The 24281-nt window shown below is 42.5% G+C and overlaps 1 protein-coding gene across 5 annotated transcripts in view; it reads left to right on the forward strand.

Moving 5' to 3' along the window:
- ZBTB49 (zinc finger and BTB domain containing 49) overlaps window positions 1-24281 on the forward strand; it is a 32997-nt gene that overhangs the window by 1295 nt on the left and 7421 nt on the right. For all 5 annotated transcript variants that reach the window (XM_023206897.2, XM_023206896.2, XM_023206895.1 and 2 more), the window contains exons 2-7: window positions 7030-7200; window positions 9054-10159; window positions 13474-13520; window positions 20991-21064; window positions 23579-23661; window positions 23749-23910. In XM_023206897.2, coding sequence (XP_023062665.1) covers window positions 7049-7200; window positions 9054-10159; window positions 13474-13520; window positions 20991-21064; window positions 23579-23661; window positions 23749-23910 — 1624 coding nt within the window. In that variant the 5' untranslated portion in view covers window positions 7030-7048. The remainder of the gene's footprint in view (window positions 1-7029; window positions 7201-9053; window positions 10160-13473; window positions 13521-20990; window positions 21065-23578; window positions 23662-23748; window positions 23911-24281) is intronic.

Below are 24281 nucleotides of genomic sequence, written 5' to 3' on the forward strand. Positions count from 1 at the left end.
ATTCTCTCCAGTAGTGTTTGACCTATTGGTAGAATTGAGAGGCCTTTGCTCTAGGAGTCCTCTCTGCATGCAGGTCGACATTCCATTCTGGCTGTTTTCTTTAGAAGCATTTCTTCGTTCACATTGATCTAAACTTTTTCTTATTTCTTTTCCCCCATATTTTCATTTTTTGACGCCGTTCATGCCATCTTTCCACCATCACATTCTTCGTATAGATTTGTAGCTTTTAGAACAAGAAAAAACCTCTAAAAGAGATCAGTGGGGGCCTCTCCATTTTTATAGATGAAAAACTGAGGCCCAGAGTCTCTTCCATCCAGAAATATGTATTGAGCCCCTACTCTGTCGAAGACACTCTGCTGGGTACCAGAGATACATTGTTCAATAAGATAGATGGAGTCCATGTCTTCACCACAGAAAATTTTTACTGCTTGTCACCAGGTGAGTTAGTCGCAAAGATGGAAGAGAACCTTGTGCTCCTTCTGTCACACTATAACACCTGTGTAGCACACGTTAGTCCTGAATTGTGCAGTTCCTTAATGCAATGCTTGTCTGTGGGATTACCTGGACAATCAGGCATAGGCAGTAGACTGAAGAGGCAACTGATTCTGATCAAAGGAAACAGTGGTTATGAATGTGGCTTTGGTGTCAGTTTCCCTGGCTCTGAATCCCACCTCTGTCCCTTACTGCTTACCTATTACTTTTTAGCTGTGTAGCCATCTTCTCTGTACATGGTCAGGTTTTCTGTTGCTGTGTAACACACTACCCCCAAATTTAGTGACTTAAAAACTATTTTATCTCATAATTCTGTGGGTTAGGTATTCAGGCAGATGTCAGCTGAGAAATTCTTTAATTCTGTGTGGTGTCAACTGGGATCCCTCGGTGGCATTCAGCTGAAGGAGGGGCCAGCCTAGAGAGGTCAGGATGGCTTTCCTGGGAGCCAGCTGAACCCTTCTCTGTCTCCATGTGTTCTCTCTAGTTGGGCATCTTACAGGTGGCTCAGGTCTTCCATAGCCACTGTTCCGAAAGATGGGAAGTGGAAGCTGTTAGCTCTTAAGGCGTGGGCCTGGGAAATGATCACAGCTTTGTAAGCACAGAATCAGATTAAGGCAGAGCCTTCGTAGGAGAGAAGGAGACCTAGACTCCACTACCCCGTGGGAGAATCGTCAGAGAATTTGTGGCCATCTTAAATCTGCCAAATTCCTCATTGTCCTCACCTGTAAAATGTGGATAATAGTAGCACCTATCTTACAATAAATGAGTTAATAAGTGTAAAGGGCTTAGAACAGTGCCTGGCATCTAGGAAACATAAGTATTTGTCATAATCATTACTATTATTAGGTATGAGATACATTTTTGTTTATAGTTATAATTTACAGAACACATAAGAAATGCAAGATACAATTTTTTTCCAGAACTTTTTATAACCTTATTGGGGTTTCCAGACATTTTTATAACCTTATTTGGGAGGTACAGGATTGACATCATGAAGTAATTTAGGGAACTATACAAAATGATATGAAATAGTTATTATTATTATTATTTTGAGATGGAGTCTTGCTCTGTTGCCCAGGCTGGAGTACAGTGGTGCGATCTTGGCTCACTGGAACTTCGACCTCCTGGGTTCAAGTGATTCTCCTACCTCAGCCTCCAGAGTAGCTGGGATTACAGGCATGTGTCACCACGCCTGGCTAATTTTTGTATTTTTAGTGGAGACAGTTTCGTCATGTTGGCCAGACTGGTCTCGAACTCCTGGCCTTAAGTGATCCACCCATCTTGGCCTCCCAAAGTGGTGAGATTACAAGCATGAGCCACTGCACCCAGCCTATAATTCTTACAGTAAAAGTAAATTGTGTAACAGTTAATTCATCATAACTCTGGGAGTCGTTCCAAATAACTTTTTCCTTTATCACTTCTGTAGAGCTAGAAAATGTCTAATTTTCTAATTAGATATCTACCTAATATACCTAGACATTTACATTTGTATAATTAGACAGTTTTACCTAATTTTAGCAGTTAGGTCTGTGGAGGAGGGTTTCGTGTGTGTGTGTGTGTGTGTGTAAAATGTCTTTTTTCCCATGTGAAATAGCATAGCATAAAAGCATAGACTCCAGTGTTTAGGGACCAGGATTCAAATCCTGCCTTTGGCACATAATAGTTATATGATCTTGGATAACTGACTTAAAGTCTCCATATCTCAATTGTTTCTCTTGTAAATGGTGGTAATTGGGTTCTTATAGAATTGTTCCAGTTAATGGATGTTGTTTTAATCCATTCTCACACTGCTATAAAGATACTACCTGAGACTGAGTAATTTATAAAGGAAAGAGATTTAATTGACTCACAGTTCCACATTGCTGAGGAGGCCTCAGGAAACTTAAAATCATGGCAGAAGGTGAAGGGGAAGCAAGGCACATCTTACAAGGCAGCAGGGGAGAGAGAACCGGGTAGGGAGGAGCAGGGACTGCCAAACATTTTTAAACCATCAGATCTGCTGAGAACTCACTCACTATCCCAAGAATAAGAAACTGCTCCCATGATCCAGTCACCTACCACCAGGTCCCTCCCCTGACATGTGGGGATTATGATTTGGTGAGAACACAGAGCCAAACCGTAACAGATATGATATGCTTAGCGCAGGTCTGTGGTAAGTAGTCAGTAAATGATAGCTAAAAATAATGATAAACTTAGAAGCCTTTTCAGGCAACCAGCTTGGCAGGGGTGGGTAACTGATAACTCACTTGGCTATTACTAGCTTTGAGGATTCAGCACTGGGAACAGTGTTCGCCACCTACCATCATGCCTTTCTTTCTATACTCTTGTTTGGGGCAGTACTTCAGTGTTGCTCTTTGTCTCAGTTTTCTCTGAGTCTCACTTTGATCTCAAACCAGATCATGCCAATACCCCAAACTCTACATATTAGAAACAAAGCTTTCCATAAAGAGATGAGGGGAATCAGAATAAGGTCTAGATTTGATAGGTGAGGTGATGGGGGATGAAATTTAGAGACTCTGCATTGAAGGGGCATGCCATTGAAGAAGTTTAGCAGAGAGTTGGAGATTGGAACTGGTGTAGCTGAAGCTAAAGTTTCAAATTTAGGAGTTGTTTTAGAACATGTGAAAGCCAAGAATGAAAGTGATTGTCAAGGGAAAGAGGAGAGGGCTATGGTGCTGCACCTGAAGGAACATCAACGTTTGCAAGGCTTGAGGGAGACAGGTATAGCATAGGGATGGGACAGATCAGGGACATAGGAAGAGAACCAAAAGAGTTCTGAGAAAGGAAGGATTTCAGGATGGGAGTTGGCAGACCACATTGCCATGTGTGGCAGGAAAGCTGGAGAGGGTGGTTGAGGACTGAGGAAAGGTCAATGTTGGGAAAGTCTGTTTCAGTGGAGTGAGTGGCAGCAAGGTTGCAAGGTGATATGGTTTGGCTGTGTCCCCACCCACATCTCATCTTGAATTGTAACTCCCACAATCCCTACCTGTTGTGGGAGGAACCTAGTGGGAGGTGATTGAATTATGGGGGTGGGTCTTTCCCATGCTGTTCTCATGATAGTGAATGAAATCTGATGGTTTTAAAAATGGGAGTTTCCCTGTACAAGCACTCTCTTTGCCTGCTGCCATCCATGTAAGACATGACTTGCTCCTCCTTGCCTTTCACCTTCTGCCAAGATTGTGAGGCCTTTCCAGCCATATGGAACTGTAAGTCTAATAAACCTCTTTCTTTTGTAAATTGCCCAGTCTCGGGTATGTCCTTATCAGCAGCATGAAAACGGACTAATACACAAGGTGAAAAAGGAGTCATGAGAAAGTGAAGTGGTGGGTGTAGATAGCTATTTTGAAAAGCATGAAAGAGAGGCCTGTGATGATTAGAGGAACCTAGGTGGAGGGCTTTGTTGTTATCCTGTTTTGCTTTGTTTTCAACGTGGGGCAATGTCAGTGTATTTGTTTGGAGGAGCAAGCAAAGGACAGGGTGAAGCAATGAAAGCTTCACTGATGGAACCAGGTTCTAAGGGAGGTAGGAAGGCTCAAGGGGAGAGGGAAGGTTCATCTGGGGAAGGAGGAGGCACGTTTCATCCTGTGAAGCCTAAGGTAATGAGGGAGGGGTGAGTGGGAAATTTGGAACTGAGAAAAATTTAAGGCACTATGCTTATCAAATTATACAGGTGTTCAACTTTCTTTTCTTTTCTTTTCTTTATTTTTATTTTTTGAGACAGAGTCTCGCTTTGTCGCCTAGGCTAGAGTGCAATGGCACAATCTCAGCTCACTGTAATCTCCCCCTGCCCCCAGGTTCAGGCGAATCACCCACCTCGGCCTCCCCAGTAGCTGGGATTGTAGGCACTCGCCATCATGCCTGGCTAATTTTTGTAGAAACAGGGTTTCACCATGTTGGCCAGGCTGGTCTCGAACTCCTGACCTCAGGTGATCCGCCCACCTCAGCCTCCTAAAATGCTGGGATTACAGGAGTGAGCCACGGCGCCCGATTGGGTTCAACCTTCTTAGTGAAGTTAAAGTCACAGTCATTTTTATGAGTGAGGGAAAAAGACGTAGTGGGAATTAAGACACTGGAAAGATCACAGAGGAGCAACCCCAAACCCAGAGCAGGTTAAGAATCGTGGGGCTGGGTGCGGTGGCTCATGCCTTTAATCCCAGCACTTTTGAGAGGCTGAGGTAGGCAGATTGCTTAAGCCCAGGAGTTCAAGGCCAGCCTGGGCAACATAGCAAAACCCCATCTCTGCAAAAAAATGTTTTAAATTAGCCAGGTATGTTGGCACACACCTGTAGTCCCAGCTGTGGTGAAAGGATCGCCTGAACCCCAGGAAGTTAAGACTGCAGTGGGCTGTAATCGCACTACTGCACTGTAGCCTGGGTGGCAGAGCTAGATCCTGTCTCAAAAAAAAAAAAAAAAAAAGTAGGTGACAGCTCAGCTGAGCCCTGATCTGGAAGGTGGGAGGGTCAGGTGTGAGTAAAGTATTCCCAGGACAGAACCAAAGGCTTTTAGAGGAGAGCACAGGCAGAGATCTACAGTCCGCCTGCTCAGAATCACGGAATGCCTCTGATGCAGTTACCAGGCTCCACTATAGACTGACAGAACAAAATCCTGGGATGTACCCAGGAACCTGCATTTTTAACAAGGTCCCCAGGTGATCCTTATGGATGAATACAGAATCCTTCCATATGCTAGATACTAGTCTAAATGTTTACACAGGTTCCTGCAATAACCGGTGAGATAGGGTAAGGACAGTGGGTCACAGAGAAATCATTTGCCCAAAGTCATATAGCCAGTGAGTGGTGGAACTAGGTCTCCAACCCACTGGCCAAGAACGTAGCTGGTTTGGGGAACTACTAGTGGTTCATTTTGGCTGCCACATACTTGGAGTAATGGGAGATAAGTCTAAGTGAGACGTAAGGGGTGTGTTGAAAAGCTTAGATTTGGGCTTAGTGAGGTAGTGACTTTTTCAGGAATGCTTAAGTACTGAGAGTGAAGGCAAAGAAAGCAGATGGTGACTTTTTAGATTTTTAGTACCATACTGCTTTTTTTTTTGTTTTTTTGAGATAGGGTCTCTCTCTGTCACCCAGGCTGGAGGGCAATAGTGCGATCATGGCTCACTACAACCTCAACCTGCTGGGCTCAAGCAGTCCTCCTACCTCAGCCTCTTAAGTAGGTGGGACTACAGGCATGCACCACCATGCCCACCTAGTTTTTGTTTTTATTTTTCATAGAGACAGGGTCTCACTATGTTGCCAGACTGATCTCAAACTCCTGGACTCAAGTGATCCTCCTGCCTCAACCTCCCAAATTGTCGGGATTACAGGTGTGAACCACCACGCCCAGTGCAAACTGCCTAACCTTCATAGTCTTATCCCAGTCTGGTTCCATTTCTTCCAACTATTTCTCTTCCATAAATCATCCCCTACTAGATTGTGCCCCTAGACGTCCAAGACCATGGCTTTCTGGCCTGTGTATTCCAGTGTCTAGCCTTAGCTATTTGTTTAGTTGTGTGTCATGCGCTTTCGTTGTGTGTTTCCCTCGCTAGAATTTCAGCTGCTTGAGAGTGGCAACCTGGCGTGTTTTGTTCATTGTTGTGGCCCTGCAGCCTGGACACAGTAGTCAGTTGGTGAATAGAGGCTGAAGGATGAAACTTGCAGTGTGTACACAATGGCTTCCCATCTCATTTGGAGCGAGAGTCAGGGTTCATAACAGGGCCCGCAGGCCTGGGCGTGACCTGACCCTCTGTCCCCTCTTGGATGTCATCTCCTACCACTCGCTCAGCCACACCTGAGCCCAGCAAGCTCCTGCCTCAGAGGCTTGGTGCTTGCTGTTCTTTCTGGCCCAGGTACCTGTACAGCTCCTTCCCTTCCTTCAGGCGTCTGCTCAAGTAGCCTCTTAGAGAGGCACAAAGGCAAGAGTGAGGGGACCTGCTGCTTTGCGATGCCTCTTATATCATTGTCTGGTGATAGGTATTTTGACCAGTACCTTATCTCGCAAATTAGGCTCCTAATTTCCGCAACTTCTATTCAGTGACCTGTGTACAGGTGTTTGATAAATATGGATTTGATCTTATCCAGCTGGCTTTTCTTTCACCTTATACATCTTTATATATGTATATTTTATGTTTCATTTGACATATTCCTAAGTAGACACAGAGAAGTACATATAGTATTAACAAGGTCATATTCTAGATTTGTACTGTTTAGATTCTGTGGCTTTTAAAATATAAGTTACAATTTCAGTCCCTTAGCCACATTTCAAGTGCTCAGTGACCATGTGTGGCCAGTGGCTACTGTATTGAGCAGTGCAGATACAGAGCATTTTCATCATGACAGATACTTCTGTTAAACAGCTGTGGTCTAGACGCCTCAGAACCAGAGGGAGGTGTGTTTGTGCGTGGGTGGGTGTGCGCACATGCATGTGTATGTGTGGTACTGTGATGGGAGAGTGAAGCACAGATCAGTCAGGGAGTTTTAATCCCATTTAGTTTCCAGTGAGGTCCTTAAGAATATCTGTTGTATCTGTGATTTTTTGCTGTAGGTCACTTGAATGGTTGAGCATGGACCCTGTTGCTACCCACAGCTGCCATCTCCTCCAGCAACTGCATGAGCAGCGAATCCAAGGCCTGCTTTGTGACTGTATGTTGGTGGTAAAAGGAGTCTGCTTTAAAGCACACAAGAATGTCCTGGCAGCATTCAGCCAGTATTTTAGGTAGGTATTTTAGACTTCGTTCTCCTAGCTGTGAATTAAGGGTAAAGCTCTTTTAGTATGGAAGTATTCATATTTTGTTCTCCTTGAATTTCACTATATTTATCTTTTATAGCATGTTGGATTTTGTAGGAGTTGTTTTAATTTTTAAGTTTGTTAATCATATTTATTATTTTTGCTTTTGTGTTTAGAGTAACCTGAAAAGAGGCTCTTAAGTAAAATGAATTTGGTATGATTGAAAGTATTTTGGTTCTTTGTCTTTCATTTTAATAATTCTGGTTAATGTCAGTCTTCTACGTATATTTCTTATCCTTTCAAGATAAAACGATGGACAAATTAAGTTCCTGGTCAGAATTTTTCTGTGATAAGAAATCAGAAGGGAAAACATACTCTGTGTGTTGGATTTTTCTTTTCTTTTCTTTTTTTCTATGTTGAAGCATTTTAGTTTTTGTTCCTCATTTGAATATTCTAAGAAAACCTTATAATCATTTTGGCTTATATGAAATATTTATTTATAAATAATGAATACTACCAAGAAGTTGTGTTTCAGCTTATTTAAACATTATTCTGTATTCCCAGCGACTCAGGAGGCTAAGGTGGAAGGATCCCTTGAGCACAGGAGGTGGAGGCTGCAGTGAGCCGTGGTGATGCCACTGTACTCCAGCCTGAGCAACAGAGCGAGACTCTGTCTCTTAAAAAAAAAAATCGTTAGAGTTAAGTGATTCTGCATAAGTTCATTTTGTCGTTAGCAGGTTTATCTCTCTTTAAATCCAAAGTCTCTCTTTTTAAAGTACTTTTTGTTTCCAAAATGCATACCATTTTACTGCTATAGTAGACAACATGGGACATGATTTGCTCTTTCCTTGATAATCCTGAATCATCAAATTGAGTCTCAGTTATTGTATAGGCCACATTACACATTGTAATGAATCAGCTTCTTAAGATAGGTAGCAGGTTTTGTTCCTGTGAAAAATGGTCACAAACTCTTCGGTTTGCTATCACGTATTTTTTTTCTGTCTTCCCAGGACAATTAAATTTTGATATTGTGATACACAGGCTGTTTTGCACTTAAAGACAGAACTGAAGGCTGTTTGGGGAAATAGGTGACTGTATGTGACAAAATGTCTTCAACTTAGTTACCTGAGCTTATTATTTCATACATAATACAAATTTGTTCACCTGTGACCTTGGCTTGTACCCAGAATAAAGTGCCTGGGCTTTAGGGTGCCTTTTGGTATTCATTAACTCTTAGGATTTTTCTCACTGTTGGTTTTTGAACCACTGGGTGGCTGAAAATCCTAACAGCCAAATAAATTACTGGTTACAAAGGAATGTATTTGGGGGGTTGGTTTATTCTAGCTATTTTTAAGTTTTCTAGGCACTTAGATGTGGAAATATTTAGACTAAATATAAAATATTGAAAAGTGTATATTCTTTAATTTTGTATACTCTGTTTGTATTTAATATATATGGATAATTACCTTTTGAAAAAATGTTTAGAACAATCTTTTATTTCTTAGATCGTATTGGGAATTATCTTAGAATCTTCTTGATTTGTGGTTTATCAGTCATATTACTGTATGTAATTTTTTAATGTGTAAATTTGAGTATATTTCAGAAATTTACTTTGAGATCTATTTTGAAGTCTGCATATCCAATCCACTAATTTAATTCATCTGAATTATTTAGTTGGATGGTTTGCCAGATTGTTTTAAAGGATTAAAACATACTTATGTTAAAAGTCTTGACATTCACAGAAGGATAGTATTTTTTGATATTAATATATGAATGTTATTTATAAGAAAAAGACAGTATGAATTTTTGACACTGTAAACAGATATTCTTTCTTTTACCAGGAGCCTCTTTCAGAATTCTTCAAGCCAGAAGAGTGATGTTTTTCACTTGGATGTTAAAAACGTCAGTGGCATAGGGCAGATCCTGGACTTCATGTACACTTCTCATCTAGATCTTAACCAGGACAATATACAAGTGATGCTGGACACAGCACAGTGTTTGCAAGTTCAAAATGTTCTGAGTCTGTGTCACACATTTTTAAAATCAGCCACTGTAGTACAGCCACCTGGCATGCCTTGTAGTAGTACATTGTCTCTGCCAAGCACCCTGACCCCAGATGCCACTTGTGTTATCAATGAAAACAACTACCCCCCTCATTTACTGCAGGAATGTTCGGCAGATGCACAGCGTAATAAAGTGCTGGATGAATCGCATCCGCATGCTTCACCATCAGTTAATCGTCATCACTCCACAGGTGAAGTCTCAAAACAAGCCCCTGATACTTCAGACAGCAGCTGCACACAACTGCCTTTCAAACAGCCAAATTACTATTACAAACTCAGAAACTTTTACAGTAAGCAGTACCATAAACACGCAGCTGGTCCCAGTCAGGAGCGAGTTGTTGAGCAGCCTTTTGCTTTCAGCACCTCCACAGACCTTACCACGGTAGACAGCCAGCCTTGTGCTGTCAGTCATTCCGAATGCACCCTGGAGTCTCCTGAGCACTTACCTTCCAACTTCCTGGCCCAGCCTGTGAATGACTCTGCCCCACACCCTGAGTCAGACGCCACGTGCCAACAACCTGCCAAGCAGATGAGGCTCAAAAAGGCCATTCATCTGAAAAAACTCAATTTCCTAAAGTCACAGAAATCCGCAGAGCAAATATCTGAACCCAAGTCAGATGATGGTTTGACAAAGAGGATGGAATCTGCTAGTGAAAATACCCTAGAGAAAGCTAGCAGCCAAAGTGCTGAAGAAAAAGAAAGTGAAGAAGTCGTCCGTTGTGAGAATTTTAATTGCCTTAGTGAGACGGAGAGGCACGAAGACCCAGCTGCACTGGAAGACCAGTCCCAGACACTTCAGTCCCAGAAACAATATGCGTGTGAATTATGCAGGAAACCTTTTAAACACCCAAGCAACTTGGAGCTTCACAAACGGTCTCATACAGGTAACTGATTCAGTACCCACAGGCAGAGGGAAGGACGTGATGCGGATGCACAGACACCACTGGCTCTTCTTGTTTTTGTAAGAAGTTTTGCTATTGCTTGATGTCATTGATGATTTTAAGCAAAATAAGGGAGATTAGCTACTTTTTGTTTTATTTTTTTGGTGATGCATCTGACTTAAAGTTTTGTAAATGGTTTTATAAAGCCACTTTAAAAAGGTGCATACTTTTAATTTTTATTTCAACTCTATTTTTATATGACAAACCATCCATCTCTAAAGAAGTGTAATTTTGGTGCACTCAGAATTTCAAATTAATTCTAAAATGGATTAGCTATATTTAGTTGTCTTTTTAGAGTTAGATTAAGCTTATTTTTTGAAAACATCATGTAGGTTAATTTAGACTAACATAATTTACTTTGAATAATTTTAAAAGTTCTCTTGGAAGGAATTTGAGTATCTAATTTTTAAAATTCTGATTTTGGAGTCAGGAAGTAAACTTTTTAATAAGAATCAGCTTTAACCATTTGATATTCTCAAAAGAAAATTCTTCCAAGTTAAACATTAACTTTTCAAAGTTTTGTTATCTTAATTCATGCCTCTGTCTCTTTCCCAAAAGATTTTTTTAAGGTATACTGTCTCTCTCTCTCTCTCTCTGTATCTATATATATATGTTTATTTTTTTTTTTTTATTTTTTTTTTTGAGACGGAGTCTCGCTCTGTTGCCCAGGCTGGAGTGCAGTGGCCAGATCTCAGCTCATTGCAAGCTCCGCCTCCCGGGTTTACGCCATTCTCCTGCCTCAGCCTCCCGAGTAGCTGGGACTACAGGCGCCCGCCACCTCGCCCGGCTAGTTTTTTGTATTTTTTAGTAGAGACGGGGTTTCACCGTGTTAGCCAGGATGGTCTCGATCTCCTGACCTCGTGATCCGCCCGTCTCAGCCTCCCAAAGTGCTGGGATATATATATGTTTATATCTATACACACACAAATTATGTTATACAAAACATATATATTACTTTTCTTCCTATAATTAAAGATGAGTTTAGTAGCACATTACAGATGAACAACAATTACCTTATAGGCCTGAGAAATAACATGCAACAGGACGCTTCAACAACACTGCTTTTAAGGTGTTTGTGTAATTGTGTTTGTTGATGTGACCTTCGTTATCACTATGGATTCCCAGTTTGCATTTTACTACCTTGTATTGGAGATTTCTTTGATAATTGTGAAAGCCCTTTATACGTTTTAGTGCATTTGAATATAAAGTACTGTTATTATCACTAGTAGTTCAAAATTATTACACGTGAAGGCAATATCACAGACTTAGTTTTGCCCTGAAAAAACTTTAGATCATTCTGTTTGCCTAAATCTCCTACAGCCTAATGATTACTGCAGTTTTTTTTTTTTTTTTTGAGATGGAGTTTTGCTCTGTTGCCCAGGCTGGAGTGCAGTGGCATGATCTCGGCTCACTACAACCTCTGCCTTCTGGGTTCAAGTGATTCTCCTGCCTCAGCCTCCCAAGTAGCTGGGACTACGGGCATATGCCACCAATTGTTTTGTATTTTTAGTAGAGACGGGGTTTCACCGTGTTGGTCAGGCTCGTCTCAATCTCCTAACCTCAAGTGATCTGCCCACCTCGGCCTCCCAAGGTGCTGGGATTATAGGCATGAGCCACCACGCTTGGCCTGATGGCTGTAATTTTTTATTTGTGAAACTTACCTGCTTAGCTTTTAAAGGAATCAAAAATTGTTTATTCTGGGAGAACCTCTTTGAATGACAGATACAGTCATGGCAGAGATGCTTACTGGGACATAAATATTCTACCAAGAAGGGCAGCAATTCTCCAAGTATGGTCTGGAGAACGCTTTTTGGGAGTCTGTGAGGCCAACACTATTTTCAAAATTGTCTAAGATGTTACTTGCTTTTTCCTCCTCATGAGTGTACAGTTAGTCTGCCCAAAGCTACATGATGTGTGATGAAGTCCTCACCCTGGTGGCCTGTGAAGTGTGTGTTTACCTGTTCTAAAGATCACTCTGCTTTCATTTCTAATATGGTAGATATCAATAGCTATAGCCCATATTAACAAAAGCTCTTTAGGATCTCAATTTTAAGAGTGTGAAGGGGTCCTGAGGCCAAGAAGTCTGAGGCCTACTGGAGTAGGATTGTTAACCTTGGTCATTTATTAATCTTAGTAACTAGTGACCTCTCTCTGTTTTCAAAGTCTTATATTTCTTACGGGGGCTTTAACTTATTATCTGTCACCTGCAATAATTTCAGACATAAAAGAAGTTTCGTTTATTGCAATAGAGAATTAATGTAATTATTATTAATTTATTATTAATTAATAATGTAAATATAATTATTCAGGGTCAAGGAAGCCATTAGACATTTTCAGGATAAAATAAAATAAAAATATCCTAGAATGAGCCCAGAAAGCTAGCAAGCTGCTTTCTTCAAGGTAGCAAGCCCCAACAATATAGTAGGAAGGGAAAACATTATTGTTACTTTTTAAAGATCTTAATGAAACCATTTGATTTCAGGGAAATGGAGAAAATGAGAGGTTCTTGGTGTTCAAAGTCTATTCATTAGTGTTATATAGATTAAAGGCAGTACCATGGAGTGTGCTTTTAACTCCAGATCATGTTCTATGGGCCACATTTCAGAACAGCTGTGGTTTTTTGTAGTCGAGTACCATTCTTACAATCTGTTCTATCCCCAAGTGCAGTTACTTAGTCAACTGAAATTAGAGGTGGTAAAGAAGTCCGCAGAGGAGCACATCTCCCGAAATGAAATCCTACTTTCTCCCCTGAGCAACCAAGGCAGGAAGACTGTGGTGAGGGGCTCTTTCCTTTCACACTCACGCTTCAGGAGGTCCCACTGTGTCTGGGGCTCTCTGTGCTCATACCTTGTGTGGTGTGAACAAGTGACCCTGTGTCTGTTAGGATTGGTGGTTGGGTGGCATCAGGCTGAAGAATAGGTGAGCAGGATCGTGCTGTTCAGCAGGAAAATTCAACCACAGGAAAAGACCGCTCCTAGAACATGGGTCTGCTCTGGATGCAAATAGATACATTGATTTTAACATATGTTTTGTTTGGAGAACAGTTTTATTTTTTAGAGTAAAATATTACTTTTATCATCTCTGTGTAGAAATAAAGGCAAGAGAGAGGTATAAGGAAGTAGACATTCCCCATTTTCATACAGTTAGGATGCAGAATGTAATGCCATTTTGAAACTACATAGGAGGTCATTTAAACAAAAAATTATTGAACAAATACTAGTAATGATTTTACAAGTTGTTGTTTTGTTTTGTTTTAGGTGAGAAACCTTTTGAATGTAACATTTGTGGGAAACATTTCTCTCAGGTGGGAATACTCTTATTTATTGTTAATAATTGGAAACCTGCAACATAGTATTTTTTTTTAATTGGAAATAAGACATACTTTTGTACTTGTGAGAGAAGCCTCTGATGATATTTGTAACTTAAAGACTTCTGAATAAATCAGGAGAAATCCTTTTCAAGAAAACAGATTTCTAGTTCTTTGAGAGAAAAATAGCATTTTCATGTGTGAATTCTTACAATACTTTTTTCCCCTTGCTAAGGATGAGTCCAGACTTAGTATATGTCTTCTGTTTCGTGAATGAAGTTCATAGTAAACCACCTTGAGCTTGGTGTACCTGGAGGCTGCACATTGTGCTGGGAGAGGCTGAAGACAAGTAGTCTCCTTATTCTGTTGGGACTGTAGATTGTAGGATGTTGGAAAAAAGATGAAACAAGTTTTGTTCCCTGTTTTGACTGCTACCTTTAGCTGACCTCCATTAAGGTCATTTGGACACGTAGTCATTCACTCCTTGAGGAAACATTTGTTTTACCCTCCCATGGGCCAGGTACTGTGCTGGGCATGGGACACAAAGAAACCTAGAGACCTAGTGTTTTCTAGAAAATGGCTTGTGGGAACCTACTCTCTCTCAAACAGAAGATAACTATTCACTGCCATGTGCAGTGCGCTGGGCTTCCAGAGGTAGAGCAGACGGAAGCTGTTCCAGGGTGCAAGGGCGCAGCTCTTCAGGGCACAGTCACTGGCATAACTGCCTCACGCACAGCATGATAGATCACGTGGCCGCAGTGCATGCCTCTGGAGCTGGGAGGCAGGCCCCACAGAACTTGGAAATGGCAAGCGCCGTGTTTGCTCGCATTCCCCCTAGAGCAGACTCTTCCAGTTTCTCTTCATCTGTTGAGGGTGTCAGTTCCATTTTCTCATACACCGAAACGTGCCATCTTTTTTTTTTTTTTTTTTGAGACGGAGTCTGGCTCTGTCGCCCAGGCTGGAGTGCAGTGGCCGGATCTCAGCTCACTGCAAGCTCCGCCTCCCGGGTTCACGCCATTCCCCTGCCTCAGCCTCTCGAGTAGCTGGGACTACAGGCGCCGCCACCACGCCTGGCTAATTTTTTGTATTTTTTAGTAGAGACGGGGTTTCACCGTGTTAGCCAGGGTGGTCTGGATCTCCTGACCTCGTGATCTGCCCATCTCAGCCTCCCAAAGTGCTGGGATTACAGGCTTGAGCCACCGCGCCCGGCGGAACCTGCCATCTTAGTGACTCTTCACTCTGCCACTCTCTGACTCCCTACCTGCTGGAATTCACCAAGTCCTCGTGGTCTCCCATCGCCTACTCCATTGGGTTGTGTCCCCCTGGGCGGTTCGTTTCTCTGGGCCTGGGGCCATGTCTTCTCTGCCATCCAGGAGAATGCCCAGCAGCCAGCAGGTGTTCAGGAAGGATTTGATGAGCTGGGCTGCGTGCTCGTCTCTCCGGCCGCCATTCTTGAGGAGCCCCTGCTTCTTCCTGCCAGCCTCGTCTGAGGTTCAGAACTTGGCCTCTGGGGCTGGACGGTCTAGAATTGAACTCTGCCTCTGTCAGGGCTTAACTACCCTGTGACTCTGGGCAAGCTCACATTTTGCCCCTTCGGTTTCCTTATCTGTGAAACATGGATAACAAGATTAGTTAACCCTATAGAGTGTGAAGAGTAAATGAGGTAATAATGGAAAGTCCTTAGAGCAGTGTCTGGCACATTGTAATCTCTCAGGAAACGCCAGCATTCCCTGCCTTGTTGCCATCCGCTTTCTTCTGTCCTGTCCTTCCTCATGACCCCCAGATGCTGGTCTTTTTGAGGCACCTCCCCACCCCCCCACCACCATTTTCATCTCAGCAGCTTTGGTTTGATGGGAAAAGCGTGAGACTCGGACTAATGACCATGAATAATTAGCAATCGCGACTTCTCTGGGCCTCATTTTTCTAATTTTTAAAATAGGGATAATACTACTTCATGGAACTAGTGGGAAAATGAAATGAAAAACTAGAGCTGAAAGCCCTTTATACATTCAAATTATGATGAGAGTCAAAGTGCCATCCTTCTCATGCCTTCTCTGACTCTCCATAGCTGACTGTATAAATTAAAACCAGACATTCAGTCAGGCTTCAGTCCATATCCACTCCTCTCTCCTGGCACAGATCCCTGGTGCCCACATCAGAGGTTCTGATTCTGTGATTTGGAGTGGGGCTCAGGTATTGGTGTTTTGTGTTTTTTGGTTTTGTGTGTGTCTGTGCGTGTGTGTGTGTGTAGACGGAGTCTCGCTCTGTCGCCCAGGCTGGAGTATAGTGGCACCATCTGGGCTCACTGCAACCTCCCCCTCCTGGGTTCAAGTGATTCTCTTGCCTCAGCCTCCCAAGTAGCTGGGACTACAGGTGCGTGCCACCACGTCTGGCTCATTTTTTGTATTTTTAGTAGAGACGGGGTTTCACCACTTTGGCCAGGATGGTCTCAAGCTCCAGACCTCGTGATCCACCCACTTCAGCCTCCTGAAGTGCTGGGATTACAGGCATGAGCCACCGCACCCAGCCAGGTATCAGTATTTTTTAAAAATTCAGCAATTTTGGCGTGTAGCCAAGGTTGGGAACCACCACTATAGCCCTTGACCTGCACTTGCTCTCTTAAATCCTACCAAGGGTAGCCCTGCCCAATCCAGAAACCCTTCCCTTCTGTATTCGTCTGTGTACTTTTATTAGGTTTCTATGATTGTAGAGTCGTACGTAGTGATAGTTTTCAGATATATATTGCTGCTTTATTTTCATAGTAAAGTATGAGTTTTGGTGAACAAGGAACTGTTCCAATGTTTGTTGCAAGCCTACAGTGTCCATATGCTGTCCGTGAGCTCTGCTGTGTGCTGGGAGCAGGGACAAAAATGGCCATGGCCTCCAGGAGCTTACCATTTAGAGGAAGAAACAGACATGTAAATGATCGAGTACAGTGAAATGTTGGAACTACTGACAGATATCTACAGGAACAATGTGGGCAAAGAAAAGGCAGTAGTCCTTTCTACCTGAAAGGTGTGTTTGGGACAGCCTGAGGCCATGAAATGCTTGAGAGATTGCTTAGGTGAGCTCTGCAGACAAGCAGGCACTGGGCAAGCCTGGCGTCCCTGGCATGCTGGGGCAAGAAAGCAGTCAGATTGTCTGCATAGGTAAAGGATGCCCGCAGGCCCACCCTCCACCGTATGCCTAACATTATTTTCTTGTAATGAACTAGAATAAATGTTTGTGGCTACAGGGGATTGGAATGCTCTTGTATAGAAACATTTACAAATAAGAATGTCTCATCCTGCTTACTGAGAATTTGGTATTTAGTGGGTTAGTCTTTTTAAAAAAGTTAACCGCAACCTGCATTATGAGTATGGCATGCCAGCATAAGGAAGTTAGCATCATCTTAGAGTGACCACAGAAGCTGCATCTGTCTGTGTGACTGGACACTATGTCCAGATCTCTGCAAGGAAGAGTCATGTCATACTTTAGAGTATGGCTGAGTCACACTCAGAGGGAAATGTTTCCTCTGTGGTGTAGAACATGGACTGTTGGGAGGGCATTGGAGAGAACCAAAAGAGTGACAAGTTTTGAGTGCTTGTCCTATGAGAAACAGGCAAGAAAATACGGCGTAATTAGCTCTCTTTGGGTAGAGGAGTAGGATTGCTTTTGTTCCTCCAAGCAGGCAGAAACAGGAACACTGGGCAACTGGTACAGAGAGGTGGGTTTTGAGAGGCAGTACTCTCCCAGCAGCGCTGTCTAGCCGGCTGTCTGCCCAAGTCTGGGGGTGCTAGTGCCTTCTGCAGGATTACCCTATAGGAGGCGTTTCCAGGATGCTGATGTGGACTCATGCCAGAGGTGACAGTGTCATCCATCCATGGTGGAAACACAAAAAATAAGGACACTTAATGAGCTTTGCCCAAGCTACTACATTTTCATCTCTGAGGTTGTATTTCCCACACCTTTACTATTAAATGACATTTTATCAAAATAGTAGTTATTGTTTAAGTGATATCTCTATGTTAATCCTTACTTTTTATTTCTTTTTAATTTTATTGCTTTATGAAATCCTAAAGTCTTGAAACTCCTGAGTTAACTGACTTTTAGGATCTGGGATCTCTTTTATCTCTAAATGATTACGATTCCTGACTTTTTTATATATAAACACTCAACTGCCGTTAAGAGTGCTCATGGGCCGGGCACAGTGGCTCAAGCCTGTAATCCCAGCACCTTGGGAGGCCGAGACAGGCGGATCACGAGGTCAGGAGATCAAGACCATCCTGGCTAACACGGTGAAACCCCGTCTCTACTAAAAAATACAAAACACTAGCCGGGCGAGGTGGCGGGCGCCTGTAGTCCCAGCTACTCGGGAGGCTGAGGCAGGAGAATGGCATAAACCAGGGAGGCGGAGCTTGCAGTGAGCTGAGATCCGGCCGCTGCACTCCAGCCTGGGCAACAGAGCGAGACTCTGTTTCCAAAAAAAAAAAAAAAAAAAAGAGTGCTCATGATAGGGAATAGATGCTGGGTCTGTTCATGTTAAAGTACTGAGGTTCAAGTACCTGTCAGAAGGAGTTTATTATAAAAATTGCTCAAGGCAGATGTTAATTCTTCTCTACAGCAGAGTTTTTCTGTTCAAAATTCTAACTCCATCTGAATTAAAATGGTATTAGAAAGGATCAAAGTTCCTTTACTGCTAATATCTTTAACATAGGTTTAACAGTCCGAACTTTGGAGTCACTAGGCAAACCTGAATTAGTAAATCCAGTCCCCATTTTATGACCCAAGGCTGCTTACTTACCTCTTACAGCCTCTGTTGACTTATGTGTAAAACATGGATAGTACTGCTTTACAAGACATTGTGTTGACTAAGTTAAATACTCTTTGCAACAATTTAGCAAAGAGCCTCATACATAGTAAGTTCTTAATAAATGATAGCTATTATACCACTTGCTAGAATTTTTTTTTTTTTTTTTTTTTTTTTGGAGACAGAGTCTCGCTCTGTCGCCCAGGCTGGAGTGCAGTGACATGATCTCAGCTCACTGCAAGCTCTGCCTCCTGGGTTCACACCATTCTCCTGCCTCAGCCTCCTGAATAGCTAGGACTTCAGGTGCCTGCCACCACGCCCGGCTAATTTTTTTTTTTTTTGTATTTTTAGTAGAGACAGGGTTTCACCATGTTAGCCAGGATGGTCTCGATATCCTGACCTCATGATCCGCCTGCTTCAGCCTACCAAAGTGCTGGGATTACAGGCGTGAGCCACTGCTCCTGGCCTACTTGCTAGAATTTTTATGGACACAACTATAGATGATTTCTAAGACATGGTCTGTGCATGCAGTACTAGAATATATCAAAAGCTTACCAGAAATAAAAATATTGACTAAAGCTCTAATAATCTTGGCCTGAGTTTGCTATGTAACCTGGAATAAATTATTTGAATGTACTATTGGATTTTTTGCATGGCTCAATGCATTAGTTTTATTTAATCTGCTTTTATATTATTTATCAGAAATATGCATTCCTTAATGAGGGAGAAAGATTATTTTCATTGTCTGTTTCTAGTACAAAATAGGTAAAGAACACTTTAAAGTTTTTTCTATCACTTAAAATATTAAATGGAAGATCATTTGATTATATTTATTTTGAAAACAAGTAATTGTTCCACCATTTTTAAAAAGGAAAAATGCAGCTTTGCTAAGAATTAACCCAGAATGCATTTCATTCCGAATACATAGTTTACAAAATAAACAAAAACAAGAGGGCTCTAATTTAACAGTTCAGCAGATGGTGCTATTTCTGATTATTATGTAACTGATCAGCTTTTCTGAAATTTGCAAGTGACTAATTTAAAACACTGGTGTATTATTTTAACTCTCCAGTATGTGTTTCCTGAGTGGCAAAGTAACTGTCATATTAAATATTCAAAACACACTATTTCATTCATAGAAACTTGTGTGTCCTCAAGGTTTCCCCACAAGTAGAGGAGTTTAGATTCACACCAACCAATATTAATTTCTGGCTCTACCATGTAACTGGGCCAACTACTTTATTTATCTGAATACAATGGTAATTGTGCATTTTATCTGAATACAGTGTTTGTTGTATTATTTATCTCAAGAAAATAGGTGGTAATTTGATGATGCATGTAAAGGCCTAATTTGAGGTTCAGCAAATGTATATTGCTGTTGATACTTGTTTTATTGTTATTAGTAGACATTCTATTAAAAGCTGGACATTTTCCAAAGTCTTGTCAAACTCTTTCTCTTTGGTTATTGAAAATAAACCTGAGTTTTTTCGAAGCCACATTTATCATATTCTTAAATGTAATGTCTAACTCTGTTCCCCAGAGTTTGATAGACGTAGTGAATCTTTCACGTTATATAGTCAGGTGGCGTTTTTTAATACTTGTGATTTCTAGTTTTCACTCACAAGTCGATATCAAACTCATCTTCAGATCTTAACCATGAATCTTAATCTTTGCATTTTATTTAAAATCCAATTTGCAAATTTAAAAAGCCCCATGTGTTAGTTGGCTGATATTCATTTTTGTTTTTGGCTTATCTTGTGCATGACACCTGCTTTTTTTTACCGCTGGGTGTATTACCTAATTTCAGTGGGTTTTCCTTTTTTTTCTCTTTCTTTGTTTTGCAACAGAACACTGTACAAGATTAAAATGGGGAAAATAACAGGTTGAGACTATTAATTACAGCAATGGAAGATTTTCCAAATCCTAATTTGAAACATTAGCAAGTAGCTTTTCAAATATCTGAGGCATTTGCAGTTTTAATTTCCCTGCACTTTAGGTAATTTGATATTGATTAGTGCATAGAAATCCATCTGATGATCCCCGTTTCAGTGTTATTCTTCGCAAAGCCTTGCTAGTTTCAGAAATTAGGAACACAGTGGCCCTGCACCTGAGAGGCTGCCGTGATTCTCCTGATTCACACTTTTGCGCAAAGGTAAAATTGAGAAACCTGTCAGAAAGAACCAAGTGTACTTGCCAGAGGAAGTACTTTTTGGAAATATCTTCCCTTGTTTATGAACAAAAGTATGTTTTTTAGAAAGAAACAATACTGAAATAAGGATGTGTGGTGCTTTTGTTTGTTTTCCATGGTATTTTAAATACATGGCCCAAGTAAAATACATCAAGGCCTGTTTAAAGTCCAGGCTTGGCAACCACCACAGCAGCCTCCACAGGGTGCTGTTTAAGAGGGAAGTGCTGCATAGTGTGTGCCTGAGCTGGGACACAGCCAAGGGCTCACATGGAGGACGGGGTGGAGACACATCCCATGTGCAGCAGGTGGCCAGGCACTCTGGCTGCTCCTCATCCTCTTGCCCATGGCTTCTTTTGAGTTGTGTGTGGCTCATCTTCTGGTAGTTGAATGAGAACCTGGCTAAATGTGTCAGTTTTCCTTTTGAATTTATATAATTTAAAAAACCAAAAACTGTCATTATTGGCGTGTTCTTCTTTTCCTCTTTTTGCAGGCAGGTAACTTGCAGACGCACTTACGACGGCATTCTGGTGAAAAACCATACATCTGCGAGATCTGTGGAAAGAGGTCAGTGCTGGGCGTGTTCTTCCGTGTGGAAGGGAGCATGTCTAGTCGCAGTGTCTTTGGCAGTCAGTGTCCTCTGAAGCTGTGGCTTGCAGGAGCCACATGTGGGCTCACCCTGCCACTGCAGAACACAGGTAAATTCAAACCTGGCTTTGCACGCGACACACGAGAGAATAATAAAAAGAAAATTCAAAGAAAGAAAATCTGGGACAGGAGTCGCAAAAAGGAAATGGGGTTTTACATGCAACAAAATTATTTTATACTAAAATTTTCATCATTCTAAAAATATCTCTGAAAATATAATAGATTAATGACCCCAAGGAGGTGACTGTCTAGTAGGGGAGATGGGACTTGCCAGCCGAGTGACTAGATTTCAGGAGAGAAAGAGATGGTGGAAGGTGCCACAAGCCGTGGGTCTGTAACAGCCTGTGGGAGCTTCGCCCCAGGGAGGAGGAAACTGTTTTGATGGGTTGGTAGGATTTTGACCTGGCGAAAGAGAATCTGACTCTTGAGGTCAGTGTGTGTGGCAGTTTGATTCCTCTGCAGCGTGGTATAAATGAGGAGCTCTTGCCCTGCTGTGTGTGCAGGCTGGCACCCTCAACCCTCCTTCCCATCCTTGGGCTGTACGTCAGTCAGGCCACATACTCCATCATCTGGTGGTTGTGCCAGAACAACAGGCATCAGCCAGGACTATACATCAGTTACGAAGCTCCCTACGCACCTTGGTTACATCGCTTTTATATTCATTTATTTAATCATTCATTGACTGAACATTTTTTAGACACTTGCTGTATGTTAAGTACTATATGGATCCACAAAAATAAACAGTACAGAGTCTCTGCCTCTCACAGGTTCATACCAAAGCATCTTGGGGCAAGAGATAGTCATTAGGGTCATTTAGAAGTCAGAGTCCTCATATTCAGTCTCAACACATGCTGGGGAAAGCCAAGGAAGAAGCAACTCTAGATTCAATTTCAGGAAAACCATTGTCTCTGCCAATGGTAGAAAACAAACGAAAGCTGCGGCAGGCAGCACATCTCCCTTTCTGCTGTAGCTGCCTGAACGCTGAAAGCCAAGTTCAGGGCCCAGTATCATCTGCCGCTCCTTCCAGATGTCTAGGAGCATAGACCTCCTGCTGCCTCTGATGGCGTCACATCACTGTTGGCCCCTGTGTGTCTCATTTTGCATGGTGTTTGAAATCTGAACCTGCTGAATTCCATTTCAAAGTGAGGCATGTGTTTATTTTTTATTTATTTATTTTTTGAGACAGAGTTTTCACTCTTTTGCCCAGGCTGTAGTGAAGTGGCTCGATCTCGGTTCACTGCAACCTCCACCCCACTGGGTTCAAGCGATTTTCCTGCCTCAGCCTCCCAAGTAGCTGGGATTATAGGCACGTGCCACCACACCTGCCTAAGTTTTGTAATTTTAGTAGAGACGGGGTTTTGCCATGCTGGCCAAGCTCATCTCGAACTCCTGACCTCAGGTGATCCACCCGCCTCTGCCTCCCAAAGTACTAAGACTACAGGCGTGATCCACTGCGCCTGGCCAAGGCATGTATTTAAAACCAGGTCTATATGCAGCGTCTTCCTCAGAATGTAACATACTCTGCTATCAGGCGTAGTGGAAAGGAAAGAACATAGATTTCCACATCTGAGGGCCTGGGTTGGAATTACTGTCTAAGGCAAGTTAGTAACCGCCTCAGAACTTGGTTTTCCCATCTGGAAAGTGGGGGTGAAGGTGCCTGCCTGGCAGTGTTGTGGAACGACTGAGTGGGATAATGGTTGTTAAACACGTAACCGATCACCTGCACACAGCATCCACTCAGTGAATGCTGGTTCCCTTTCTTCATTTAGTTCCCTTGTTCTCAATGTTAGGACTGACAGGTATAAGTCTCTGTTGTGGCTCAGAAAGAGGAGAGCTTATTCTCTGAGGATATTCACAGTGGAGTGTGACGGCCATACCTCTTGGTCCCCGAGACTCTGAGCTCCCGTTTGCATTTTACTTCATAGTGAAAAGAGCAAGGGTCAAGGGTCACACCTGGCTAGACCAGGGCAGAACTCACTCTGGGCTCTCTCAAGGTCACCCTCCTTGGGTTGGCACCACCCAGCTAGGGTCTCTCCCGTGAGACCCCAGGAACCTTGGCAAGACTGCAAGGGTGGAGGGGGCATTTGGCTCTGAAGTGGTGAGACTCCTTTTTCACTCTCTTTAGAGCCCTAAGGTAGAGATGCTAAACCATACAGTATCTGATCTTGTGCTCTGTAAAACTGAGGAAGAAAGTGTAGTGAAATCAGGTAGAAAAAAATGCTTTAAAAACAAGACACTTGCATCATGTTCTGCTGTCCTTAAAAAAATAGAAAAGGATTTTTTCCATGCACGTCTCGGATGCAGCCAGTCCAGTTCAGATCCCTTTCTTCAGCAGGGTCAGGAGCAGGCATCTCCTCCCTCAGAGAGTTGCAGTTATAAAGACCCACAGTAATGTGGAAAGGCTCTTAATTGACTTTTCAAATTACATTCTAGGTTTGCAGCCTCTGGCGACGTCCAACGTCACATTATTATTCACTCAGGAGAAAAACCACACTTGTGTGACATCTGTGGTCGAGGTACAGCGGAGTGTTTTCCTCTTCTTGAAGATTTCTGATTCGAATGTTCTCTGTCCTTCAGCTTAACGCCTGTTGTGGTTTCTCTAGGGTTTAGTAACTTCAGTAATTTGAAGGAGCACAAAAAGACACACACGGCTGATAAAGTCTTCACCTGTGATGAGTGTGGAAAGTCTTTTAATATGCAAAGGAAGTTAGTAAAGCACAGAATTCGGCACACGGGGGAGCGGCCTTACAGCTGCTCTGCCTGCGGTGAGTTTGGGTTTCTGGCTGTCCCCTAGTCATCCGTGTGTGGGAAGCACTTTGTCCCCCAGCCCTCATTAGCTGACTGTGTGTCTGGGATGAGCCTTTTGTTTTCTCCGAGGTAAAATGGGAGCAATGCTGTTTTTTTACTGCCTCACATGATCTCTCGTTCATTCCTGCGTTTGTGTGTCAGGCATTTGCTGCTTGTCTTTGAGGTATTAGGAACTGTCCTAAATGCTCCCAATACAAAGATGACTAAGACAGAGTCCCAGGTGCGTGCTGAGGGCTCCTGGTCCAGATGGGAAGAGGGAGGGTGGCTGGGAAAGTGGGGGACAGCAGGATGTGTGGCCACACACGAAGGAGAGTGGTGGTCCCGCCAG

This window comes from Piliocolobus tephrosceles, chromosome 3, assembly GCF_002776525.5.
Source record: "Piliocolobus tephrosceles isolate RC106 chromosome 3, ASM277652v3, whole genome shotgun sequence".
In the NCBI taxonomy this organism is placed as follows: domain Eukaryota; kingdom Metazoa; phylum Chordata; class Mammalia; order Primates; family Cercopithecidae; genus Piliocolobus; species Piliocolobus tephrosceles.